This window comes from Myotis yumanensis, unplaced genomic scaffold (genome assembly GCF_028538775.1).
Source record: "Myotis yumanensis isolate MYYU_CA2020_CCGP unplaced genomic scaffold, mMyoYum1.0.hap1 SCAF_17, whole genome shotgun sequence".
Classification (NCBI taxonomy): Eukaryota; Metazoa; Chordata; class Mammalia; order Chiroptera; family Vespertilionidae; genus Myotis; species Myotis yumanensis.
The window spans coordinates 15,410,821-15,433,200 of NW_027223768.1; the positions used below are offsets into that span (position 1 = coordinate 15,410,821).

Genomic DNA, 22,380 nt, shown 5'->3' on the forward strand with positions numbered 1-22,380 from the left:
TAAAGTCACGTTTAAAGAAATAAGCCCTGGCCCGGTGTGGTTCAGTGGGTTGAGTGTCGCCCCATGCATGGAGAGGTCACGGTTCAATTCCCAGTTGGGGTGCATGCCCAGGATGTGGGCTTGATCCCCAGTCGGAGGCATGCAAGGGACAGCTGATTGATTGCTCTCTCTCACTGATCAGTAACAAAAACATATTTAAAAAAAAGAAATATTTGCGCCCCTAGCCTAATAGCTCAGTTGGTTAGAGCATCGTCCCAATACACCAAGGCTGCAGGTTCAATCCCCATCAGGGCACATACAAGAAGCAACCAATGAATGCATAAATAAGTGGAACAACAAAACGATGTCACTCTCTCTAGACATCAATAAATAAAAAAATATCTGCCTGCCAAAGCTGATAATGCTGGAGTCTTTAGAATGCAGATCACAGAGGATCTGGAGATAAAGAGAAGGGATTCAGGAATGGGAATACAAGAAAAGGCTGAATCATGTTGATTTTGTAGCATTTTTAGTTCTGCAAGAGTATTAAAGCCACAGGAGAGAAAATTAAGGCTGAATAGGAGAAGGGTTTCTATTTATTAGTAACAGTCCTTGAAAACACTGTTATTTACCCAGGTTCAAATACATTTTTACTTGAAGTGTGTAAGAATAAGACAGAAATAAATGGAGAAAGGCTGGATTGGCAGCCAGATCACTCACCTGAAATGGGCATCTCTCCCTTTCGGGTACTCCTGCCAGTCCTGCTCTGGGTTGCCTCAGTGGTTTCTCGTTCCTCTGGGGCTTCCTCCTCCATCACATCCTTGCCCTGCCCAGCTTCCTTAGCACCAGGCATAGGACTGGCCTCTCGGTGGGGGCTGCCACCCACCAACTCATGGGGCTCCTTGCTCTTGTAGGATTTGCTGTCATAGACCTGCAGGGATGGCCTTGTGGGTCAAGGGTTTCCTGACCCTCCTTTGTCTTAGGGGGCCAACCAAAGGAAGAAGCCCTGTTGGGATGCTCAGCAAGTCAATCAAGATGCTTCAAGGATTTTAAATGCCCAGAATAGAGTATGGGATTCAACAACTCCTCTACCAAGGACTGTATTTTTGCTGCCAACCAGCTCTACTCTACCTAGAGAGCCAGCATTACCTTTAGGGTCTGTTTTCTTGACACAGGCTTACTTCATTAAAAAATAAAATCTATGAAGGAACTATTTGAACTAATTGATTTTTTTTTCCAACTCCAAAAACTTTATCCACAGGATTCTCTTTAAAAAGTAAAATCTGCCAGACCGGTGTGGCTCAGTGGTTGAGCTTCGACCTAGGAACCAGGTCACAATTTGATTCCTGGTCAAGGCATATGCCAAGGTTGCAGGCTCAATCCCCAGTAGGAGGCGTTGCAGGAGGCAGCCGATCACTGACTCTCTCTCATCATTGATGTTTCTCTCTCTTCCTCTCCCTTCCTCTCTGAAATCAATGAAAATATATTTTAAAAAAAGCAAAGCCCACAATATATTTTTAAAAGATTCTGTTTGTATTCTATGTGTGCATACAAGGTTCACATTTGTGGTAGCAAACAATACCCCAACAGTAAGGCAAGCTGGAGGTTGACCTAGGTAGGCAGCTCTGATGCCTCTCGGTACAGTCCCTGCCCTCACCTTGCTGCTGCAGTGGCTGCAGTTTCTCCTTTTGCTCTTCTTCAGTTTGGAATCAGGACCTCCTTCATGGCATGCACAGGCACAGTCCTTGGCGCCATCTGGCCACTCAGCCTCCTAGGAGATATCTGGGCTTGGTTAGCTGCCAAGCATTTTGGTAGCAAGAGAGAAATAGCTTGTTCTGGCCCTGCCAATCCCATCCTCTCTCTTTTATTATATACCATCTTTATATTGCCTGAGGAAATCAATATCTAAACTCGATTAAAGCTTATTATGAATTCCTAAAACAATTCTTAAATCACCCCAAAACTGACATATCCCAGTTGCCTAGATGGTTCAAGGGATATTTAAGTCAAATATAATCTGAGGCAAAGACACTGGAGAGCTCCAACATAAGATATGATCTACTCACTCATCTGTCTTTGTTTCTGTCTCCCTGTGCTTTGAGCTCTCCCCTCCCAATCATCTTGAGAGAGGCTTTGTACATATGGAAGGCTCACTCAATGATGCTATTTAATAAACCCAAGACATAAGTTCCATATTTATTCCCGTTGATGATGAAAAAACTGAAGAGATATTAAATAAATTGCCCATGGTCACTCAGCTCCTATAAAGTTCTTCTCTAAGAAATAGTAAGAGACATGAAGTAAAAGGACATGGATTAAAAAGACTACTTCTTGCCCTAGTTGGTTAGGCTCAGTGGATAGAGCTTCAGCCTGCAGACTGAGGGTCCTGGGTTCGATTCTGGTGAAGGGCACATACCTCAGTTGCAGGCTTCATCCCTGACCCTGGTCGAGCACATGCGGGAGACAACCAATCGATGTGTCTCTCTCACATCAATGTTTCTCTCTCACTGTCTCTCCCCCTCCCTTCCATTCTCTCTGAAAATCAATAGAAAAATATCCTGGGGTGAGGATTAAAAAAAAAAAAAAAAAGACTACTTCTTGCCCAGCTGGTGTTGCTCATTGGTTCACCCTCAACCCATGAACCAAGAGGTCACCAGTTCAATTCCTGGTCAGGGCAAGTGCTGGGTTGCAGGCTCAATCCCCAGTAGGGGGTGTGCGAGTGGCAGCCAATCAGTGTTTCTAACTCTTTGTTCCTCTCCCTCTTTCTCTAAAAAAAAAAAAAAAAAATCAATAAAAACGTATTTTTAAAATAATAAAATAAAAAGACTACTTCTTGAAGAGCATTCGAGAGCAGTATGAGCAGGCTCTGGAGCTGGATTCCCTGGGTTCATATCCTAGCATTGCCACTTATTAAATATGAGACCCAGGCAATGGCCTCTCTCTGCACTTCAGTTTCCTCTTCTGTAAAATGCAAACAAGAGCAATCTCTTCATAGGATTATTGTGAGAATTAAATGAGTGAATAATCCATTGAAAATATTTCCAAGAGACATATATTTTTTAACACACCTAAGGACTAGCCATTATCATTATTAAAATGGGCAATCTTAGTTTTTCACATAAACAGAAAAGAAAAAGTTAAAACCCAAGGGCAAGAGAAATAGATCTGAACTAGAAAGAAAATGGGAAACAGATCCTTCTAATGAAGCTCTCCAGAGTGGGGCCTCTTTAGCAACTGCACTGTTCTTCCCATGGGCTCTGCATGTCCACAGCAGCCTCAGATCCCGGAACCTTTGCCAGAGAAACATTTAGGCAGAAACTCAAGTCTTGATTAATGAAAAATGGACCATCTCCAACAACTTGATGTACCTTGTCATGATTCTGTACCCCAATCTCCTTTCTTCTTTTGTTCTTTGGGGCTGTGGGTATCTTGGGAGGTTCCTCGTCCTCTTCCACATCAGGCAGTGCCACTTCTTCAAAGCCATCAAACTGGGGAGAAGTTGGTGCCACTCAACATAGACTATGGGCAGATTACCCCTCCCACACAAGGCCTTCTCCCTTCACAACCCTAGTGCAGCCTCAGGGCTTTTACCTCATATTCCTTCTCTTCAGTCCAATTGATCTCTTCAAAGTCACCCATCCGGCTAGCTGCTGGGCGCAGATGGTCAAAGAAGATGGAGAACTCATCCTGCAGGTGGTCGTGGCCCTTGAGGAGTTGCCACATCTGTGTCTTGAGCTAGGAAGAGGTGTAGAGGGAAAGATGAAATCCCCAGATCCTTCCTAGGCCATATTCCAAACCAGTCCCATATACTTCCAAGTTCTATTTTTCTAGTCAACTGGGAGACACACAGAAGCCTCTCTTTGATAGATAAAAGTTCTTGAATTTCCTCTCCCTCCTTGCTTGCCTACACAGGAGGAGTATTGACAATAAGTTTGATTCCTAATAACAACACTCTCTATCCTGCCCTCCTGATCTCCAGGTCAGGCATTAACCCAAGCAGAGCAATAAGCCTCTTCTGGGCCCATCATCACCTCCTTCCTTGAACCTCTTCCTTCCAGGGCACTGAGAGCATTCCTGAGCCTGGGAAGGTCAGTCAGGATCCGGTTTCAGGTGGCAATCAACCCTATTCCAGCGTATTATGCTACAGACAAGCCTTGAAAGGTCCTTGCCTTCTTCATCTCCTCTAGAAGTGCATGGTACCCAGAAGCAAGAGGATATAGGCTAAGTTAGGGAAAGGGAGAAGGGAAGGGCCTAAGGCCTAGAGAAAATGGGAAGGAAGGACAGGAAAAAATACCTCAGTAATCTCCTGGGGCAGGCAGTCTGCACAACTTTGGAGGACCTTGATAATCTTCTGGTGATGTGAGGGGTTTTCCGCAAAGCAAATTTCAAGCTGCCGGAGAAACTTGCGACTCTTCTCAAAAGCCTGCTGCTCCTCAAACTACCAGAGTGAAAAGAGAGCAAAAGAGGAGTCACCTATACAGCTAGAGCAGGATGTGAGGGTTCTAAGCAAAGAACCAAGACAAAATGGGTTGGGGGACTAGGGGATGGAAGGTTCCAGTTTACAACTGTGTGATCTTTTTAACGACCTCTAGCATCTATCCACCTTGGGTTACTGGGGTCTACTGGTCCAAGGTAACTATGATGTGAATGAAAGATTCAAGAGATGTACATATCTCAAGTTGTTCACTGTTTCATGCATTGTGAAATCAGACACTCAAACTGATGTAGCATTCAGTTTACGAAGAATTTTCACATATGCACTCATTTGATTCTCATAATACAGAAAGAGAAGATTAGCATGATATGTATAATCATTCCATTACCACTGAACTGCCTTAAGACTATCAGAAAATTCTCATTATATCCTTTATTCCTGTCTACCAGTCATGACAAAAAAATGAGAACTACCAGAATATCCCTCATGTTTAGATACTGGATCTCCAACATTTCAAATGTCACCGTATCACAGTGGCCCTCCCAACCTTCCATGTATAAAATTGCAACACCCTACCCCTCACCCATTTTACCTACTACTCTCTATTCCCCTTTTCTACTTTATTTTTCTATAGAGAATTATTACTATAAATCATTATATACTATATACTATTTATGTCTATTTTATAATTTTTATAATATACAGGGCAGGGCAAAAGTAGGTTTATAGTTGTTCATATGGAAAATACAATAATTAACAAACAAATAATACAAGAATAAACTGTGTTTCACATACTCACAACTATAAACCTACATTTGCCTTACTCTGTATATATATTTACAATAATGTATTTCACTGTTTGTATGGTAAATGGGAACATGGGCCCTTTCCCAAGCTCCAACTCCCCTTCCCACCCTGTGGGAATATACAGAAGGCCTGTAAGTGGACGGTGAGACCTTCAGAGCCTGGCCAGCAATTCGGACTAAGAAAGGCCAGAGAGGAACTGCTTCCAGATGTGAGCCCGGATTGCAAACAGCTAGTGTTTTGATTTCACACAGCTTGCTCTCGGGCATGACCCCCTTCCCTGCTGCCCCATTTTGCTTTGTTTTCTGTGCTCTAGGATAGAACTGTGTGCTGAGGAAGTCTGGGTGGTGGTTAGACAACAGCACCAGCTGGCTGCCCCCAGGGTGGCCTATCAGCAGGCCAGATGGGACTTGATGGAAAACATCACAGATGGAAGCCAGTGCACATGTCAAGTCCTAATCAACTCATGTCTTTCACAGCTAGTCCTCAGGGTTATTTCTTTGGAGTCCACAAATACCCTAAAGTTCTCTCAGACCTCAGCACTTTACATATCACTGTTTATCATATGACTTTCCCCATGAGAATGTAAACTCCATGAGGACAGGATTTTTTTATAATTACTATAGTCGTAGTACCTAGGACTTTGCCTGACACATAGTAGGCACTCATTAAGTATTAGTTCAACGAATGCCTGTTTTACAACAATGAGGAGCAATAGGCATATGATTTAACTAAGGGCTTCACTGGCAACTGAAGGTAAAACCCTCCTAGTCCCAGTAACGTACTTGGGAGAATGGAATTGGGAAGATCATTCTTGAAAAGGAGGCTCTTACCACCTTGTGCTAGGAAAAGGCTATCTGACTGGAAGTAGTCAGGAGACTGGAACAGTGTTAACCAACTCTCTATTCAAATCCAATCTCGCTCTGACCCAGGAATCCCATTGTGCTGTCTTTGCCCATCTACTCACTAATCCACAGGCCAGAGCTTGCTCGGGCAACAGGAAAGCAGCAAAGTCCTTCAACAGCTGAGGCCAGTCTTGGAGAAGAATTTTCAGGCTTTTGTAGAGATCCACAGCCGTCTGCCTCTGAGTACTTGACTCAAATTCATAGATAACCTGAAGGAAGTCCTCATACCTGCCAGGGGTATGTTGCAGGGCTTCTCGTACCTGTACAGGAAGACTATCAGCCATCAGTACCCTTTCTTTGCGTTGCAACAGAAAAAGGCAATACCAAGAAAGGATGAGAAGTTATTGTTAGAGAGCTCTAAGAATTGTCCTTCCTCTAACAGGCCCTAAGATCCGACCATTAATGGAAGACAATGAGCAAGGTACGTACAGCTCCTTTTCTGCTAAGGGGCAACTGAAAAGCCATTTTCCCCACAAATCGAGGTAAGCTTTTTTTTCTAGCTCACAGCCCTAGCCTCTATCCTTCCTGACTTCAGCTCCATACTGAAATAGATAAGTATTCCATCCCTATATTTCAGCATGGTATCATTTGAGGGTAACTAATACAAAATTAGGATTGTTAGTAAATATGAGGAGACAAGAAAGTCATGACTGGCACTGCTAGTACTCCACTTTGCTTGGGGGGGATAAAGGAACCAGATAGATAGCAAAAGAATGAGACCGCCAGCCAGGACAACCTCAAAGAGCAGGTTGGTTCCTCTCTCTGAAGCCCGGGTGCCTCTCTGAGATCCTCTCTCTGGCCGTGTACCAGAGGTTGGTCTGCACAAGCCAAGGGCTCAGTAAGGGTCCTACTTTAGCCGACCCAGGGAAGTCACAACCTCTTACTGATGATGGTGGTGTCCATCTTTCCATTTCTAGGCAATAGAGGGATGATGCTAAGGTACTAACAGTAAACCTGCTTAAAACTGAATTCTATCTCCTTATGGTTCTCTCACAGATCTTTAGGTAATTCCAGGAGAGCAAAGGCAGAGGCATAGAAGGCTGTTGTGGAGCCTGAAAAGCAAACTTCATTTTAAAAACATCTTCCTCAAAGGAGTAGCCTCATTCAGAGGGAATGGCAGTACAGGAAGTAGCATCCGCCTACCCTAGTCAGATAAGCCTGAGCAAAGGCCAAATCCTTCTGCTCTCTGAGTGGGTCCCGCTCGAGAATGTTCTCATCATACAGCAGCAGCAGTTTGGAGGTATCCTTGCTGGCTCGGGCCCGACTGCCCCTCTTATTCCGAGCTCGGTGATTGCTCCGGCCCTTTCCAGAAGCTTTGATGCTCTCTCCTTAGAGTACGAGAAAAAGAGTGTTTCTTCATCGCTGCAACCCCTGCTCTTCCCATCCCACCACATGCGCCCACCCCATGCAAACCCTTTTAATGGTATGAAACAAATCAGGAGAAAAGCTGCTGGGAAAATGGCACGAGAGGCATATCTGTCTCTGACAGGTCAGCTCTATGCAGTCAGCAGTCTTAAGAGTGAGTATGGCCTATGTCGAGCTCTCAAGGGACTATGTCTTGGTGAGGAATAAGCAGTGCTTTCTGAAATACACACAGTTTTAGCCTCATGCATGAAAGATGAATGAAGAACCAGTATAGTCTGGCTAGTGTGGCTCAATAGATTGAGCATCCTCCCGTGAACCAAGAGATCCTGGATTCGATTCCCAGTTAGGGCACATACTCAATCCCCAGTAGTGCTCGGGCAGGAGGCAGCCGATCGATGTGTCTCTCTCATAGATGTTTCTATTTCTCTCTCCCTGTCCTTTCCTCTCTAAAAATCAGTATCAACATATTTTTTTAAAAAAGAACCAGTATAAAAATTTAGATAAACCTGATACAAATCTAACAGCTGATGGGAATAAAATTTTAAATTTCTGAGCATCTCATCTGTAAAGGTACCAAGTTAAACTTCCGTTTTGGGGAAGGGAAGTTGCAGGGGTGACCCAGAGGAGTTTTTCTCAAGTCGACACCTGGCTTACAAGCGAGCCACTCTGCACACGTCTTTAGACAATGAGGCCAACTGAGACCTGCCCCTCATACAGGCTTGCCAAACTCACCTGCTGGGGTCCTGCTGGTCTCTTCTGGAGCAGTTTGGGGTGAGGCGAAGGGAGTGGGAGGTTTCTCAGCAAGGTCTCCTATGGCTTCATCTGTCATTCCATCCTCTTTCTGCAGGCTTTCCATTCCTTCTGCTTCTGCTTCTTCCTCCTCCTCTTCTTCAGGCTCAGAGTTCTCTTCCTGAGAGTTCTCTTCCTCAGACTCACCCTCCTGACTCATGCGCCTTTCAGATGCGAGCCAGGTCAGTTTCTCCATTGTTTCCTGCAACCCTCACCCCCCAAAGAGTGTTCATAAGGGCTGGTAATGGCTCAGCAAGTGCCAACTGCAGTTTTTCAAGAGGAACTGAGGTTAATCAATCAGAGTGTGTGCGCGCGCGCATATATGGCAGGGGGGACCTGTGGGGGTCACCACAGAGGTCACCACAATTATCAGAGCCTGGTTCTCTGAGTTATGGAGTCATAGGTGTAGCTGGGGTTGCTACCTGACAGCTGACTGGGAGAGGGGATGGGGGAGAGGTCCCCTCTACCCTGAAGAGGGTTTTCCTTTGCCACAGTCCACACTTATGATCCATTTTTTAGGCATTTAAATGTGCTTAGGTAATTCAACGCAACATTTAAATGTGTTTAAGTAAAATATAATGAGTCAAATTTCACCCTTTCCCTCTCCTCACTGCAAACCCAAAATTGTATTTCAAAAGGCAAATAAAAATGATTTTAGAAATATCTATAGTGCAGCAACCAAGGTGACCTACTGATATTACTGAGTGCACAAAATACTTGCGAATACTTCCCATCTCTCACCTGGAGTTCTGGGACAGAGAGCACAGATTCCTCAGAAGCTGAGGACATCTCATCTTCCTCATCCTGGGTAAGGTCATCAAAGTCCTCTTCTTCCTCTTCCTCGGGCCCATCCTTCTCTCCTCCAGTTTCTGGCCTCGCTGGGGTCCCTGCTAACTGACCATCAACGCTGAGTACGTCTTCCGGTTTCCCGGGGAGGCTGCTCAGCACCGTGTCAGGGTCAACGGAGGATGAAGCATTCTTTGGCGATTCTTTGCTCACATTTCCTGAGTTTCCTCCATCAGGAGGCTCTTGAGAAGCTGACGGGGTTTTAGCTAGTTGGTTCCTCTCCTCCTCCTTCTGTAAGACTGTCTGTTTCTTTGCTTCTCTTGCACCACTTGACTCCTCACTTGGGAAGCCAGTGTCCAATTCCGCAGAGTACTCTTCTTTGACTTCATCATAAATGGTGTGCTTCGGGGATGCCCGGGGGACTTCCTCCCCAGGATCTTTAGGTTCCATCTTGACAATTTTCTCTGCATTTTCAGGAGGAGAGCTTAGAGATTCTTGGAAGCCCTGAGGCAGTGGTTCCACAACTTGCCTCCCCTCCTCCGTTTTCACAACAGTCCAGATATAGGCACTGTTTTCTGACAAGTCTTCCGGGCACACTCCGTCTGATGGTAGAGGTCCTGGGCTGTGCTCCTTTTTGGGGAAGACAGGGGCACAGAGAGGAGATAGGTCCTGGGGTTCTAATTTGGGTACCAGGCCTGGAAAGGCATTTTTCCCTTCATCCAAAGGACAACCAACATCCACACTCACTTGGGCCTTCTCTTCAGAGGCGGACTGTACAGGAAGATTCACAGAGTTCCCAGAAACAATTAAGGGTGGGATGGAGGAGGCTACAAGGGGCTGGTTCAATGGACATGGGAAGGAAGTAGGGTTAACCAAGAGTGTGGTGATGGGAAGGGTCTGAGAACTCGGGGCCACAGTCGCATTGACGGGCTGGATCATGTTGCAGCCACTGCCCAGGCTCACAACCTTCACAGCGGCGGCAGGAACAGTGAAGATAACAGGTGCAGAGTTGATGAGGGGGACAGACTTCAGGCAGAGAGAGGCCTTGGTCCCCTTTTTCTTTGGGCCTCTCCGTTTCACATACGGCTTTCGGAACTTAGAAGGGGCAAGTGAGGGCAGCATTATCTTGGGCACAGGAGCAGAGGAGAACAAGGTCTGGGGCTCGGACAGAGGGAAGCTGGTCCTGGCCTCGGGGGGTATAGTAGGCAATACTGTTGAGGACTCGAAACTATCACCTCCAGTGACCCTCAGTTGAGGGACAGCTGGTACCGTCTGTAAGACGGTGGCTGGCTGGATCGTCTGAGGAATCCGGACCACCATTTTGCTTGGAGGGGCTTCTGACTGAGTTGACCTAGGCGGTATCTTCCCAGAATTGGAGGTAGGCTGGAGAGAGGGGCTGGGTCTGATAAGGAGGGGCTTCAAGGTCGATGACCGCTTCTGTCTCCAGCCCTTCCTGGAGAAACAGTTGGCAACCGGCTTCAGTTTCAGGACTACACCCTTAGGCAGGAGCAGTGGGTACCGAGTCTCACTCTCCAATTCCAAGCTGGTTTTTCCTACATCTGGGTCCGGCTTGATCTCAGTGGTGCCAGTCACATTTCCTGCCTCTCTGGCACCATCGGCTATGTGCTGCATTTCCTCCTGGATGGATGGCAGACTGGCCTATTGGGAACAAAAACACTCTGATCTAGCAGATGTCAGAATTTGGTAAAAAATAAAATAGGGTTTTCTAGATTTTAGAAACTTTGTCAGGACAGTCTCAAGGTAATCTTTTCAAGAAGGATTTTTCTGTACAATATAAAATTTCTACAAAGACTACATTCCCATTGCATACTCTGGAAACTCTTCTCTGAGTTTCCTATAGGAAACTATCATTGTACCCACCTGGGGGGAGGGGAGAGGAAGGAGAGAAGGACGAATGAGGGAGATTTCTTAAATCCTGGTTCTACAACTAAAGCATTAGAGGTGTAAAGTGGAACTGATGTTTCTGCCAGGTTTTTAGTGACCTGCTGGCCCTGGTCCTGGAAGAGGAGGGCTTACCTTTAACCAGAATGGAAGCCGGTGTTCTTCCCTCTCTACGGGTGGCTTCCACTGATGTGGCTGGATCTCTTCACAGCACTTCCCGAAGACGGGCAGCTGTTTGGTCTTCTTGTAAAACTGAGCATGAAGAGATGAAGCATGAGTTATATTTCTTTCAGAAACATTGCCCTCTGTCAGGGTGAGGAGTGGGGTGGGCAGTGGTTTGACTGACACAAACATACACACACACACACAGGTACACATCCATATATACATCTATATAAACAGCATGTGCTGAATGCTTCTGTATTTAAAATTAAACTAATCTCTAATTAATAAAGATTTTACAATTATTCAATGTCTTTTAACGGATCATCTCTATTCAGCTCACCAGGAAGGGAAAAGTTTAGGTCCTGAGAAAAGGAAGCAGATGGTCAGAGAAATCTTATTTAAAATTTGCTCCTACACAACATCTGCCTTAACCCTCATCCTGGACATATGGGAGCTTCTTTTTTTTTTTTTTTAAGCAAATAATGGCGAAAGAACATTAGAAGGGAAGGGGAAGAACAGAAAGACTGAGACAGTGGGGTTTTAAGCATAAATGAAGATGGAAATTGAACTTACAATGACAATAAGCACCCATTCATTCACAGCTGCAGAATGCCTTCATGTGCTGGGCACGGTGCTACTAGCTAAGCATACAAAATAAGAGAAGCAATTCCTGCTCTCAAGGAGCTTACAGATTAGTGGGAGAAACAGTCGAGTAGACCAATAATGACATTCTGTGTAAAAAAGTACAAACATGTACTGTTACACAAAAAATGACACATAACTTCAAACTTGAACAGTATTTTTCTGGAGCAGGTGCAGCTGGTATAGATGAATCTTAATGGAACGGAGTTTGCTACATGAGGCAGGGGAGGGCAGAGTATACTTCATGTTCACAAAGAGAAAACTACTGCATTAATGTAAGTGTAACAAAGTCCTGAACAAAGGCAGTGGGCAACTGAGTAGGAAATAAAGTAAGAAAACTGAGGCTGTGATGACTGGTAGACATGGTAGTGATCAAGCAGGAAGAATTGAGAACACTTCCCAGGTTTATGGACTGAGACATTAATGTCATACACATACACACAGACCACAGAGGGGGTAAGTTGGGGAGGAGAGTTTGCTGTTATTGGTGGTGACAGTGGCACAACTGGAGGGTACAGAGGGAGAGACAAGTTCTATTTGAGGAGTCAGTGAGGAGTGAGGCAACCAAGTTAAGAATTCCTTTAAGCAGTTGGCTACACTAGGTCAGAGCTCAGGAGAGAACTGGACCAAAGACACAAATTTGAAAATCATGAGACCACTAATCCAATTTACTGTGGAACACTAATATTTAAGGACAGAGCAGGAGAAGAAGAGTTCATGAAGGAGCAGCCTACGGTAAGAGTCCTGGTATCACAGAGCATAAGAGAATAGGGAGTTTAAGGAAGGAATGCGTGAACAGCACTATAAAGTTTAAGAGGAGAAGAAGAGAAAAGTATCTACTGGGTAGTCAACTGGGAGATAATTCAAAATCTTTGTGGGGATAATATCCACACATTCATAGGTTAAAGAGTTAAGGAGAAATCTACTGTTAAAACCATTTAAACCATCCACTTGTCTTTGTTCCCTTTTAAAACCCCATGAAAACAACAGAAAGGAATTTCTTACAGGGAAAAGCCTACAAGGAAAGAAAGAATGAGAGAAAATAACAGCAAAATTTTCAAGGCTAAAAAGCAGATGGAGCCCTGGCTGGTTTGGCTCAGTGGATAGAGTGTCAGCCCCCAGACTGAAGGGTCTTGGGTTTGATTCCGGTCAAGGGCACATACCTCGGTTGCAGGCTCGATCCCTGGCCTGGGGACTATACGGGAAGCAACCAACCGATGTGTCTTGTTCACATCCATGTTTCTCTCTTTCTGTCTCTCTCCTTCCCTTCCACTCTCAAATACAAATCAATGGGAAAAATAAATATCCTCATGTGAGGATCAACAACAACAACAAAAGCAGATGGAGGAATACGGAAACACACGAGTTTCCAAACTAAGACATAGGAAAATGAAGAAAACCAAATCCTATGTGGAGGAGAGTTCACAGCCAACAACATTTATGTCAGAGTCTAGCAAAAGGTAAGACACCACCTACTTCTAGAATTGGAGGAAAAGCTACAACTCAAATTAGGTAAAGATGAAGAGGACAGATTAAATCTGTTGAAGAGGCAGTCAAACCCCCATCGCCTCTCCCATGGTGTGTAGTCAGGTGAGAGCCTCCCCTGCCCTGGCAGGAGGATTTCTGGAAACGATGATCTCTGGACCAAGCCACTGGGCATAACTGAGGGCTGGGGTACTTTGCTTAACAAATACAGAAATTCCAGCCTTCTTCCTCTCCTGCTTGCCCACTGTCCCTCTGCCATTCACTATTTTAAAGTATTTAATGAAACTAGACCCAAACTAAGGAATATTATTATGAAATTTCAAAACAGTAAAGAAGAGGAAATATCTCACATCTCTGCACCTACCTCTTCTTTTAGTTGTGAATTCTTTCACAGCCTGAGTCACCAGCCAAAGCCCTAACAAGTCCCAGGTTGAGCCTGCAGGAAACACTTACTTTGAAGATATTGTCAGGAGCTCTGTTCATGCTGCGGTTCTTGATTCTCACTGTCAGTTGGTGGGCAGTTTTGCAAGTTAGAAGGTACTTGCTGATTAGAGGCTTAGGAAACTCAGTCCCTTCAAAGTGCTTTAGTCCTAAAACTAACAAACTGAGAAAGGAACAATGTCAGAAAATCCCACTTTACAATCCATTCTTCTAAAAAGGCTCCCCAGACTAACTCCACATTTTACAATCCACTTTTTCTACATCTAATTCTTGTATAAGTTTGTGGCTACTCAACAAAAAATTTCAGATATTTACTGAGTGCTAATAAGTACAATGAGTAAGACTCAATCAGAAGTTCACAACCGGGTGGGAAGAGGAAAACCTAAGCGTAAATCACTAATGAATGTCAGAACATGTGAGTTTTCATGCTTTCTATTCCTTTGAACTTTGTATTCAAAGGAAGGAGGATGGCTATAAAAACAAATATAAAAAAACAATGGGCACCATGCTAAGTATATGAAATCAACACCAATATTACCTCCCATCATAACATAATTTATTATGGTTGCCTGTGTACATATTTACTGATGGCAATACACATCAAGAGCCATAAAAATATTCCTATCCTTTATCGAATAATCTCACTCTTGGGAATTTACCGAAAGGGATGAACACCAAAGATTTTCAAAAGCTCTACGTACAACCCAGCCAACGTGGCTCAGCTGGCTAAGTGTTGTCCTGTGCACAGAAAGGCTGCCAGTTCAGGTCAGGTCAGGGCACATGCCTGGGTTGAGTTTGATCCCTGGTTGGGGCAGGTACAGAAGGCAACTGGCAACCGATTGATGTTTCTCTCTCACATAGATTCGTGTGTGTGTTCTTTCTCTTTCTTTCTCTTTCTCTCCCTCTCTCCCTCTCCCCCACTCCACCCACCCTCCCCCCCCCCGCCCCTTCCTCTCGTGAGCTTTAAAAAAAAAAAAAAAGCTCTATTTGTACAAAGATCTTTGGTGAAGCCTCACTCACAACTGCAAAACAACAGAAGGGGGAAAAGTAGCAAATAAAAGAAATATCACAGGACACAGCTGATTTCCACAGCCAGCCGGCCTGGTGGTCAAACCCCTCTAGTGTTAACTACAACAATTAAGGCTTGGCTAGAACAAGACTGCGCACAGAGACCACAAGGGGGTGCACCAAGAAAGCATAAAAGATGCGGAGACAAAAAAACATGACAGAAATGGAGGATATGGAGCTAAGAATCGCAATTTTGAGGGCTTGCCATAAATTTGTGCAGAGCCTCACGAAAACTAATGAGACCCTCGATGCTACGATAAAGAAATTAGAAAGTAAGCATACACGGACTGAAATAAAGAATATTATACCCAATAGCAGACCAGAGGAGTACAATAATCAAACCAAAGATTCGACAAAAAACACCCAATTGGAAAAGCAAAATGAAAAAAGAATCCGAAAGTGTGAAGATAGTGTAAGGAGCCTCTGGGACAGCTTTAAGCGGTCTAATATCAGAGTCATTGGAGTGCCAGAAGATGAGAGACAGCAAGATATTGAAAACCTATTTCAAGAAATAATGGCAGAAAACTTCCCCCACCTGGTGAAAGAAATGGACTTACAGGTCCAAGAAGCACAGAGAACCCCAAACAAAAGGAATCCAAAGAGGACCACACCAAGACACATCATCATTAAAATGCCAAGAGCAAAAGACAAAGAGAAAATCTTAAAAGCAGCAAGAGAAAGAGGCTCAATTACCTACAAGGGAATACCCATACGACTGTCAGCTGATTTCTCAACAGAAACTTTGCAGGCCAGAAGGGAATGGCAAGAAATATTCAAAGTGCTGAATACCAAGAACCTACAACCAAGATTACTTTATCCAGCAAAGCTATCATTCAGAATTGAAGGTCAGATAAAGAGCTTCACAGATAAGGAAAAGCTAAAGGAGTTCATCACCGCCAAACCAGTATTATATGAAATGCTGAAAGGTATCCTTTAAGAAGAGGAAGAAGAAGAAAAAGGTAAAGATACAAATTATGAACAACAAACATGCATCTATCAACAAATGAATCTAAGAATCAAGTGAATAAATAACCTGATGTACAGAATGAACTGGTGATTATAATAGAATCAGGGACATAGAAAGGGAATAGACTGACTATTCTTGGGGGAAAAAGGGGTGTGGGAGATGCGGGAAGTGACTGGACAAAAATCATGCACCTATGGATGAACACAGTGGGTGGGGAGTGAGGGTGGAGGGTGGGGTGGGAGCTGGAAGGAGGGGAGTTATGGGGGGAAAAAAGAGGAACAAATGTAATAATCTGAACAATAAAGATTTAATAAAAAATAAAAAAAAAAAAAAAATAAAAAGAAATATCACAGGGCCATTAAATATTGCTTTAAAGGACAATATACAGAAACAATAAAAAAGAACAATGTTGCCCTAACCGGTTTGGCTCAGTGGACAGAGCGTCGGCCTGTGGACTGAAAGGTCCCAGGTTCAATTCCGGTCAAGGGCATGTACCTTGGTTGCGGGCACATCCCCAGTAGGAGGTGTGCAAGAGGCAGCTGATCAATGTTTCTCTCGCACTGATGTTTCTACCTCTCTATCCCTCTCCCTTCCTCTCTGTAAAAAATCAATAAAATAAAAAATAAAAAAAGACCTGATACTGGAATATTAAAAAAAAAAAAAAGAAAGAAAGAAAGAAAAATGTTACAGCAAATAGAAAAACAATTTCAAAAAGATGTTACGTTAGCCTTGGCCAGTGTTCTCAGTGGTTAGAGTGTAGAGTGTTGGCCTACACACCTAAAGGTCGTGGGTTCAATTCCTGGTCAAGGGCAAGTACCTGGATTGCAGATGTGATCCCCGGCCCCCCGTTGGGCTCATATGGGAGGCAACCAATCAATGTGTCTCTCTCACATCAATGTTTCTCTTTCTCCCTCTCCCTGCCCCCCTTCCAATCTCTAGAAATCAATGAAAAAAAATATCCTTGGATGAGGATTAACAAAACAACAACAAAAAGACATTAAGTTAAAAAAAGGCAAAAAGTATATGTATTTAAATGGCCAATAATTACCAGGTATATAAGAAATGCAAGAGAAAAATCATTATCTTGGGGTGGTTAGAATAGGGGATAAAAATTTTTTTCCTTTGCTAAGTTCCCCCTAATAGTACATATTACAAGATTGTTTTTTACAATCAATAAAAGACAAAACATAATTTAAAATGTTTGGAAAATGTGCATGTCATCCGCCAAAAAGAACAGTATTTGACAATGCTGAAACGAGCACATATTATAGAACCTTATACGTAACAATCAACACTGCTTTTCTTTGTCTTTTGTGTCTTATACAGGCCTTATTTCCCTAAGCTCCTTAAGAAAAAAGAACTAGACCTTCTCTTCAGGATATTCTGTGCTCACCCCTCCACAATAAACCCTTACTTGTCCTCAGCCTTGGTGAATGAATTCTTATCCTGGGGATTCTTTGCCTTCAGGGAACACACTGGAAGTAGCTCTGGATACATGAAAACCTTGCTTGTGGCCAGGATCCAAGCCACTTGCTTTGGTAAACAGGGAAATTTACAGGCTGTAAGAAAAAAAAAACACCAATAAATTAAATTCTAGAACAAAGAGGACTTTATAGAAGTTTCTGATTGCATTTTTGCATTTAGATAGAGCTTTCCCTACCTAACTTAATCCCCTCCAAATCCACACAACTCTCCCCACAAAAGTTTCCACAACTTTCTGAGCCTAACATACACCTCATGGGAATCCCATTCAATGTTACTAAGAGTTGATTTTCTTATTCTTTCCTATGTGGAACACTTAAAACACTAAGTAACATAAATACTTAGAAAGTACCTACTAATACCTGGCACACCGTGTATGCTAAAAATACTTTTACCTCTTTCCCCCTTAAAATCCTTGAAAGATAAATGACCTTCAACAATGCTTTCTTTCTTCCAGGATAAGATTTTAACTCCTAAATGTCCCTCACAAATCTGGTATTCCAAATTCCAAATTTTATTTTATTTCATTCTTACTTAACTTTCATTAAGTTTCTCCCAGATTCCTCTTGAGGTTGGGAATTAAAAAGAAAAAACAACATAAGGGGAATGAGATGACACAGTCCCATTCATTTCTGTCTTGCTGTTCGTCTCTCAATTCCAGGCATTTTTCTGCCTTTCCAGAGGTAAGAACTACTATAGCCATACTTCTCCTTCCACAAGTGTTTTTATATCACCAGAAAAAAAAGCACAGGACACTGTATCTATTAGTCATTACTGTAGTTTGGTGTTAAATTAAGTTTTCAGTACCAACATATAGCTAATAAAGTAGTTTGAGATCAGTGTCCATGACCTAATGAACTTAAATTCAACTATATTCAATTTAACTGTAAGAGTCATGGATTTAAAATCAAATCCAAAGACAAACCTAAATCCAGACCAAACCACGACTAATTTGCTAAACCAGGAAACAAATCAAAAGCAAATATTTATAGAGTATATGGTGCTGCTTCTTTCTGATGAGATACCAAATGGTGGATGACACTGGTGCTACAGGAGGGCCCGGAGGACCCAGGGGCCCCGTAATGGGAGGCTGCAGCTGCTTCTGAGGAGGGTTTGGCAGCGGCATCTAGGGCCAAGGTCAAGGCTGAGCTCTCAGAGGCAAGGCCGAGGACAAGGAGTCCTCCCAGTCACCAAGCTGGGCTGCCTGGTTAAGGACATGAAGACCAAGTCCCTGGATGAGATCTAGCTCTTCTCCCTGCCCATCAAGGAATCTGAGATTATTGACTTTTTCCTGGGGGCATTCCATAAAGATGAGGTTTTGGAGATTATGCCTGTGTTAAGGCAGACACGTGCTGGCCAGAGGCCCTGGTTCAAGGTATTTGTTGCCACAATAGACACGTTGGTCTGGGTGTTAAGTACTCAAACAAAATAGCCAGTGTCCCCTACCCGTCTTGACAGTTTTGCGAGGACTCCAATCAATGCTGACATGTGTGTTGAAATCTTCAATGAGCTTCATGGCTCCAGTCAGGTTACAGGGTTGGAACAAGGTCTGAAACTTAGGGTTGAACTGATGGTGAAGAGCGATGGAGCTTTGAGCAAAGGTTCCCAGCTCTTCCTGGGAAAACAGGGCACAAAGGAGATTTAAGTTCCAGGCCATTATCATCAATAGCCCTTAGCCTCTGTGTGAAAAACTGTCCTTCCTATTACAGGATAAAAACAGGTAAAAAAATCATCCTAAACTCTTTCACAATCAACATTACCTCTTTAAGACTGCAAGTCAGAGCAATACTCTTAAGAAAACTGAATACACTCTCTGCCCTTTCATGAAGATCAGTGATTTATGTTCTTTCAGCAAAGATAGGAAGACATAGGAATAGCTACCCAAACATGCAGGAGAGAAGAAGAAATATAGATTCTGGTGGGTGAATATCTGTGAGAAATGACTTGCCAAGGTAACTGTATACTCAATCTTTAGAGTTAGGGATATTTGGAACCTTACAAGAAATATCCTGGTAGTACTGGCCTCCGAGTTGAGATTGGGGTTGGAGGTGGAGAGAAGGTGAATTTGCGTCAAGAGCTGAACATGCTGGGGAGGGAAAGAAAACAATACAGTGACGTGTTATGATGCCATTTCTGGAACCCAGAAGATCCGGTCAAGATATTTGCAACTTTATTATACATCTTTTGCTTTCTCGATACTCTACGAGTACAACATTAGTATGAATTCTACAGATATGTTCCCCTTGAACAAAATGATAGAATCAGAGAAGTTTAACCTCAAACCAGAGAAACTGAGATTAGAAAGAAGAAAAAACTATTCTGGCCCTACGGCTGTTAAATTCAGAATGGATTACTCAGAATTCTTCGAAATCTGTAATTCTGAATATTATCAACATACTTACATGCATTCTTGCCTGAGCCATGATGACTCATGAACGTAAGTTCTCAGGGCCTAGCTGATGTGAAGATCCTGTGGTCCTATGATTTCAAAGGGTGTCAAGACACCTTTCTGACTTTTACAGAGCTGCTAATTTTGGCTCCAGGTCAAGCCATGGGATGATCCAACAGTAACGTTACCAAGAAGAGCCTTACCTGCTGCATCTGCTGCTGGAGTCTCTTCCTCTGGGCTGGGTCTAGAATCAGAGTCTGAGGAACTTTCTCGGTCTGGGGCTTAACCCTTTCTACTTCCTGCTGCTGTTTAGCTGAAGCTTTCCTCAACTTCAGCTGCTCAAGGAGCTCCTTCATTGTACGATGCTGCTCATTTAGCAAGTTGGCCAGTGGTTCCTCAAACCTACCCCCAACAGGGAGACAACTGAATGTGAACAATTCCCTAGATCCACAACACATCCAATTCCTGCTAATAGTGGTCTAAGAGAATCTGCATAAATTCTATCTACTAATAATTCCTAAATCCCACTTTAGCCAATAAGCAAAACTCCTAGTCTAGCCAAATCTTTTCCCAAAGTTGTTAACATAGATTCAAATAAGATGGTTCTGAATTGTACCACATCCCCATTTTTTTACAATCAGTCCTCTAAGTAATCCTATATAATAAAAGCCTAATATGCTAAGTGTCTGACCATTCAGCTAGTCACTATGACGCGCACTGACCACCAGGGGACAGGCACTCCAACCAGTAGGTTAGTTTGCTGCTGGGATCCGGCCAATCGAGACTGGGCGCAAAGGGCCTGACACACCCTGGACGAATCCGTGCCCTGGGCCAGTTTCGGCCCAATCCCTGCAGGCCAGGCCGAGGGACCCCACCAGTGTACAAATCTGTACACTGGGCCTCTAGTATACAAATAAAAGGGAAGGAGCAGAGAAACATCAGGATAACAAAGCAGTCAAGGAGCAAATGGAAACTTATCATTCCAATATCATACTGATATGCACATTAATCTGGAACTTGTTCTTTTTTTTTTTTTAATATATTTTATTGATTTTTTTTTTACAGAGAGGAAGGAAGAGAGATAGTTAGAAACATCGATCAGCTGCCTCCTTCACACTGAGGATGTGCCTGCAACCAAGGTACATGCTCCTGACTGGAATCGAACCCGGGACCCTTGAGTCCACAAGCCGACGCTCTATCCACTGAGCCAAACCGGCTACGGCTGGAACTTGTTCTTAACAATTATATAAAATCTTCTCAAAGTACAGCATAAATTCTCTGATTTACCCATTACTCCAAACCCTGATCTAGCTTCTCCCATTCCGCTCTTGTTCTGGCACTTCTTTTGTTTCTTAAAAATTCAAAGACCTTCAGGCATGAAGCAACAAGGAATATACTAAAATACATGGCAGTTTAACTGACCTGGTGAATATGGCTCGCCACACCCTGGTAACTCCCTGAAACCCCATCCGGGTGAGACAAAGGGCTGCTAGAAAACCAGGTCTCCTCAAAAATGGCCTGCCTACAGACTCACTCGCTTACAAATACTCACTTTAAGCTGAAGCCTAGAGACAGCAGCTCGATCGGCGCCAGAGATATACCAGGAACAAACTGAATTGTATGGCTTCATGGCAAGCGCACCACTGTCCCTGTGTTGAGCCCTCCCTGCACACAGCTGGCAGATGCAGGCGGGTGCCAAATCTGAATCTACATTTACCTGATGAACACCATTAGCACCAGCAGGTGACACCGAGACCCCGCTCCACCCAACTCGCACACTGTCAGTAACACCTCCATAAAGCTCAAAGGGGAAATCCTGAGATCCTTGTTAGAGTTTCATTATGGTATTTATTGTAATGGAGCACGACTAGTATTTCTAGCTTTTACACATTGGTTAGTATACTTTGTTGTCTTCACTAAAGTGTAAGTTCCCTTAAAGACTACCTTTCAAATGGATCCCAGGCTCTCTAGTTAGGTAATGCTGTTCGGTTCAAACACAGGACTAATCAGAAGCTGTGGATCTCTAAGTTTTGCTTTATTCCACCCATGGAATAAACCCCATCCTGACTTCTGTTTCTACTCAGAATGAGTAACAATAGTGTACAGATAGATTATGCAAACCCATCGCCAAAATAGGGGAAAAAATGAAAGCCTCTACTTTCTGGGTGGAGCAACAGAAATGTGAAGAGGGCAGTACATATATTTCAGACCCTAGGGCATTATTACAGGTGCTTCATGGTTTGCTCAATTAATGCCTAGGTAATTAACAAACATTCATTAACATTTACTAGATGCTAACGGCAAATGAAGTGAACAAATGGGACATGATGGCTATGACAATTTGGGGTAGTTTTTGTGGCTGGCCACATAGTCCTACATACCTCTCCAGCACCACTCACCTGGAGAAGTTGCCATGGATGCCAGCTACTGTTTTTTCTCCCTTCCCAAACAGATACAGCTTGGTCTATAGCTGCACTGCCCCATCATAAGGAGACTTATTCACCTGACAGCTAACACCCCCCGAGGGCTGGGGAATTAACTGAAATTGCCGAAAACCTTTTCAGAAGACATTTTTTCTCTATTCTGTTTCAAAGTCTTTGACAGGCCTACCGTAGGGCTTGGGGAGTATTAAAGTTAGGTCGAGGCTCAGCCACACGCTCCTCCTCCTCTGGACCATCATCTTCCATGCTGGGGAATCCCATCTCATCTTGGAACTGAGCAAAAGGAAAAGGAGCGTTTTCCTGGGGAACGGGCATGTGAAGTCACTGCAGCAGTG

General features: G+C 43.6%; 1 protein-coding gene across 11 annotated transcripts in view; it reads right to left on the reverse strand.

Moving 5' to 3' along the window:
• GON4L (gon-4 like) overlaps positions 1-22,380 on the reverse strand; it is a 51,338-nt gene that overhangs the window by 2,303 nt on the left and 26,655 nt on the right. For 9 of the 11 annotated variants that reach the window (XM_070396430.1, XM_070396431.1, XM_070396427.1 and 6 more), the window contains 16 exons: positions 22,215-22,318; positions 19,808-20,006; positions 19,215-19,301; positions 18,662-18,830; positions 17,148-17,292; positions 13,711-13,861; positions 11,101-11,217; positions 9,019-10,722; positions 8,221-8,479; positions 7,267-7,451; positions 6,186-6,383; positions 4,274-4,417; positions 3,571-3,714; positions 3,348-3,467; positions 1,637-1,750; positions 700-910 (listed from right to left, as the gene is read on the reverse strand). In XM_070396430.1, the coding sequence (XP_070252531.1) occupies positions 700-910; positions 1,637-1,750; positions 3,348-3,467; positions 3,571-3,714; positions 4,274-4,417; positions 6,186-6,383; positions 7,267-7,451; positions 8,221-8,479; positions 9,019-10,722; positions 11,101-11,217; positions 13,711-13,861; positions 17,148-17,292; positions 18,662-18,830; positions 19,215-19,301; positions 19,808-20,006; positions 22,215-22,318 (4,051 nt within the window). Of the gene's footprint in view, positions 1-699; positions 911-1,636; positions 1,751-3,347; positions 3,468-3,570; positions 3,715-4,273; positions 4,418-6,185; positions 6,384-7,266; positions 7,452-8,220; positions 8,488-9,018; positions 10,723-11,100; positions 11,218-13,710; positions 13,862-17,147; positions 17,293-18,661; positions 18,831-19,214; positions 19,302-19,807; positions 20,007-22,214; positions 22,319-22,380 lie in introns of those variants that run through there. The other 2 variants (XM_070396432.1, XM_070396433.1) reach the window with 2 other exon arrangements.